This window comes from Gossypium arboreum, chromosome 8, assembly GCF_025698485.1.
Source record: "Gossypium arboreum isolate Shixiya-1 chromosome 8, ASM2569848v2, whole genome shotgun sequence".
In the NCBI taxonomy this organism is placed as follows: Eukaryota; Viridiplantae; Streptophyta; class Magnoliopsida; order Malvales; family Malvaceae; genus Gossypium; species Gossypium arboreum.
The window spans coordinates 26,171,110-26,175,476 of record NC_069077.1 but is presented as its reverse complement, the minus strand read 5'-3'; the positions used below and the strand labels follow the sequence as shown (position 1 = coordinate 26,175,476).

At 37.4% G+C, this 4,367-nt stretch overlaps 2 protein-coding genes across 2 annotated transcripts; one reads left to right on the top strand and one right to left on the bottom strand.

The window, feature by feature from the left end:
* Positions 1–381: 381 nt before the first annotated feature.
* Positions 382–2,367, top strand: LOC108468034 (protein CURVATURE THYLAKOID 1A, chloroplastic-like). The gene is made up of 5 exons (XM_017768885.2): positions 382–756; positions 1,342–1,430; positions 1,526–1,633; positions 1,719–1,790; positions 2,148–2,367. Exons 1-5 carry the CDS (start codon positions 600–602, stop codon positions 2,211–2,213), a joined length of 492 nt encoding a protein of 163 aa, XP_017624374.1. The 5' UTR covers positions 382–599; the 3' UTR covers positions 2,214–2,367.
* A 942-nt stretch (positions 2,368–3,309) lies between these two features.
* On the bottom strand, positions 3,310–4,094 carry LOC108467917 (eukaryotic translation initiation factor 1A). Its single transcript, XM_017768736.2, has one exon. It carries the CDS (start codon positions 3,905–3,907, stop codon positions 3,470–3,472), a length of 438 nt encoding a protein of 145 aa, XP_017624225.1. The 5' UTR covers positions 3,908–4,094; the 3' UTR covers positions 3,310–3,469.
* Positions 4,095–4,367: the final 273 nt, after the last annotated feature.

The following is a 4,367-nucleotide window of genomic DNA, read 5'->3' as shown; positions in this document are numbered from 1 at the left end:
ATTAAAATTCATATTTTAACAAAACTAGACTTGAATAATTTTATTTAACTAAATTAAAAAATTAAAATGATAAATATTTTTAACAGCTTTCAAATTAAATGGTAAATTTTCGATAAAATTCAAGTTATATTTTATATAAAATAATACCTTGATTTATAGAAAAATTAATATACCTTGAGTGAAAGTTTTTGACGATAATCAAAGTCGTGATAACCCGCCCATTTAAAAGGTGTAGCTAGTGGGCTATGACCCCTTATTCCTCAAAACATGGATTGCATATAGATAGGGAACGAACCAATCATAATCCTCCTTCAAAAATCTTATCCACCTGTCAATCACTCCATTCGTCTGCCACCAAAACCTCACCCACACTAATAATACCATTTTTTATTATTACTTTTAGGTAATTCAAAAATTCAGACAAAAATAAATTAGAAAACGAATTTTTTCTAAGAAGAGCCTTTTTTTTTTTTTTGAAAGCAAGGAAGAATACTACTGTGAAAGAAGGCAGCAAAAGGAAAGGAAAGGATAGGATTTGTAGCGTTCAAGAGGGCGCTTATCTATCTCAGAAATAGCAGTAATTAATTTTTGAGGAAAAAATGGCGGCAGCAGCAGCATCAGCTTCCATGTCGGCCACCGCCGTCTTGATTCCACGTGTTCCTGCAGCCGTTAGAACAACCCGCTGTTCCGCCTTGCCGCCTGTCCCTCCTCGCGTTTCCACCGCTTCCTTTTCCTCGTCCGTTAAGCTAACTCCAGGTACTGCTGTTAACATTCTCCCTTTTAACGCCTCACTTCACTTGCCTGCTCTTCCTTTTGTTTGATTTTACTGAATGAAAATGAAAGCTTAATGGTCATAGAAGTTAAGAGTTCACTTTTATATCCTGTTCTTCCAAACACCATATTCGGAATTGTGATTGGTTTTTTCGGAAATGAAATCATTGGTGGTGGGTGTAGGATCAGAAACGTTATATTGGTGACAATCACACGTGTTAAGAGTAGTTGCAGTAAACTAATTATGGAGGCTTTTGTCTGATAAAAATGGGTCAATCTTTTGGACGATAATATGGGAGTTGGGACCCCAAATTTCAAATGGGGATGAATTGGTACCAATTCAAGTATGGGATAGAATGCAAGTAACAACTCTGGATGAATGTCGGACATGTTCGTATAACATGAATAGATAGGTAAAACAACTATGAAGTGGTCTAATATATAGCGCTCTTCCTTTATAATGCCACAACAACAAATAGTTTTATTTGGTTGTCTCTGTCATAGTATATGCATTTGACTTTGAGCTACGTATTCCTTGGCCTTCTATTTACCCTGTTGTTTTTGGTACAGAATCCCGGAGGTTTCCTTTTCTCCAAACAAAAGCAACAGAAGACACCTCTGTCGATACCGGGGAGCTTTTTGATGACTTGAAAGAAAAAGTGAGAAAATGGTGGCCTGCACATAATCAATTTCTTGCTCTTTTAACCTGCTGAACTGAGTGCCTGACTTGGCTTGTTTTTTCGTGGTTTTCTAGTGGGATAAAGTTGAGAACAAGACCACGGTTCTTCTTTATGGTGGTGGGGCAATAGTTGCCGTTTGGCTATCATCTATTCTTGTTGGCGCCATTAACTCAGTGCCCTTGGTAAGTGGAACTCTTCATGCTACACTTTATAACTTGTTTTATATGCTAATCCTATCTGAAATCAATGCATTTCTGTGCTTCTCAGCTTCCAAAGATAATGGAGTTGGTTGGACTTGGATATTCAGGATGGTTTGTCTATAGATACCTTCTCTTCAAGGTAAGTTTTCAGTCAAATATATATGGTCCCATGTATTTTTTGTGTGGAATAATCCAAGTTCTTTATGGGTGAGCCACATCATTTAAACACTTGCAAATTGTTCAACTTGATAACTCTAAAGGGAAATTTACAAATGCATGAAGAGACAATGATGTATTTGATGGTTTTGAATCAGCATTTTTTTGTTGCAAGTGCTCACTTTGAACTCTTAAATCTAGCTTATATATTAGAGGTGGTGTTCAACTTAAAAGAGTGGATTAATTTACGATTAAAATCAAATTGGTTATCAGACTATAGTATCAGATCATATGTATGAACACTAAAAGCCGTGTGCTAAAAACATGCGTATTACCTCAGTCAAGCAGGAAAGAACTAGCTACGGATATTGAGGCACTGAAGAAGAAGATTGCTGGAACTGAATAGATGTACAGGATTGGCAATGGCATGCTAATCTGGCCTTCTTGTATCCTCTAAAAGAGACATCTTTATTCTGTAATTGTAGGGATTCCTTGTATGAATTCTTGTCACCTTTATATTTCCCCTGTTCCTGGAATAAAACTTGTCAATTTTATGCGCATGCCTCTAGTTTTCCTACTACATATAAATGCCATGTTTAGTGCAGAGATATCCCATTTCTTCCATTAAAATGTACAGTGACTCGCCCTATTATCATGTCAAGGTTCATGAACTCTGCAGAAACAAAGCAACAAATTCGAGCATGCAAATTGCCAACACTTCTTAATATCTCTCAAGAAACCATAGTTAAATTGCAAATCTTTTCCTATACAACAGAGGAGTCGCCTGAATGTCATTCTAAAGCTGGAGAAGCTTTCTAGAGGTAGGAGGAACCGATATATAACATTCATAGTTTAATATTAACCAGCTGCCACCAAATTCAATACCCAGATTGATATCATACTTGAGACTCACATTAGCACACAACTCTGCATCCCCCCCCCCCCCCTGGGGCCCGAAAAAAAAAAGGTAACCATATCCAACACGTATTTGGACATTGATATTAGGAATAGGATCCTCTAGATATATGAAAAATTTTCAAAACAATTGAGTATACCCATATCCGGCACTCACCACCTAATCCTAATCAACATAACATAGACCATAATACATGAAATTGTCACCTATCATCTTGGTTATGGTCAAACAATGGTGATTAATGCCTTCCAGTAACAGCAATGGTTCTGGCTACAAAAAGCCAGAAACCAATATTCTTCAATTTCCATACAACAATAAAAATCTAACAAAAAGAAGAAAACATTGAAATCAAAACCATAATATTCCCACAAAACTTTGAAATCAAAGCCACCCTGCAATCAAATAGAACTCCCCAATGGAATAAAGGACTCAGACCACAACCACAATCAAAATCTTAACTAATTCTCAAAAGAAAATGATAACATGAAAGCAAATAAAACAAAATCCGCCAGCCAAACTCAAAAATCAACCCATACTAAATTGCAATATTCAGAAATGAGGACAAAATATGAAAACCCATGTCAAATTTAAAGAGAAAACAATGCCATTAACATAATAAAAGGTAAATCCATGTGTAATAACATAAATCCAGCATCCATTGTGCTTAATAAAGCATGACCATACGGCAAATATCACCACCATATCTTAAAATAAATTCAAAAATGACAAAAAAGAAGAAGAGAAATTTAAATCTTATCGATGTCCTCATCCTCGAACTCGATGTAGTCATCGCCTGCACCATCATCTTCCTCATCAATGCCACCAGCAATCCCTTCATTCAACCTGGTATTCTCGGGTAGCTCACCATAAGCTTTGAGAAGCCTAGCTTCATCGGGCATGTATTTCAAGATGACGTCAGCCTTGTCATCTTGATAATCCCTAAGGCCGACGAGGATGATGTCGCCGGCGGCGATCCAGACCTTCTTGTGCATCTTCCCCCGGATGTGGCAGAGGCGCTTGGTGCCGTCGATGCACATAGCTTCGCAGCGGCCGTTACCCAACATGCGTGAGACTTGGGCGTATTCTTGGCCATCTTCTTTGAAGATAAGCTCACGTTTCTCGTCATCGGCCTCGTTCTTTCCCCTCTTACGGTTCTTTCCTCCCTTTCCTTTGTTCTTCGGCATCTTTGGCTCTTCGCAACGATTGCTCTCCCCCCTTCTTCAGATGGAAAAGTAAACCCTAATTTTTAATTTTAATTTGAAGATTCTTCTTTTTCTTTTCTATAATTTTTGGCTTTATTCACGTTTTAGCCCCCAAACAATTCCCATTTTCCCACATTGATACCTAAATTTTTATTGATCCCATATCGATACCTCAACTTTACTTCTGTTAAATTTCCACTACAAATGCCAAACGGCGTTTTAAAAAAATTAGGTGCCCAATCAGATTTAGACACGTATTTTTGGGGTTTTGTTAAATAAATTTTTTAAACAACAAATAAAAAAAGAAATTATTTAATTTTATATTTTTTACCATTACTTCTTCTTCTGCCTTTTCTCTCTAGAACCAAAATGCTCTGCCCTCTCTCTAAAACTAGAACCCAGGTTGCCAGGTTCGGTGCTGGCCGCCGCGCCTACTGCCATG

What these genes read in the sequence shown, in the direction of transcription:
- LOC108468034 (XM_017768885.2), top strand. Translation starts at nt 600, where the DNA reads ATGGCGGCAGCAGCAGCATCAGCTTCCATGTCGGCCACCGCCGTCTTG. An exon ending in GTCCGTTAAGCTAACTCCAG is followed by an intron (nt 757 to 1,341) that starts GTACTGCTGTTA and finishes TTTTTGGTACAG; the next exon opens with AATCCCGGAGGTTTCCTTTT. An exon ending in CCATTAACTCAGTGCCCTTG is followed by an intron (nt 1,634 to 1,718) that starts GTAAGTGGAACT and finishes TGTGCTTCTCAG; the next exon opens with CTTCCAAAGATAATGGAGTT.
- LOC108467917 (XM_017768736.2), bottom strand. Translation starts at nt 3,907, where the DNA reads ATGCCGAAGAACAAAGGAAAGGGAGGAAAGAACCGTAAGAGGGGAAAG.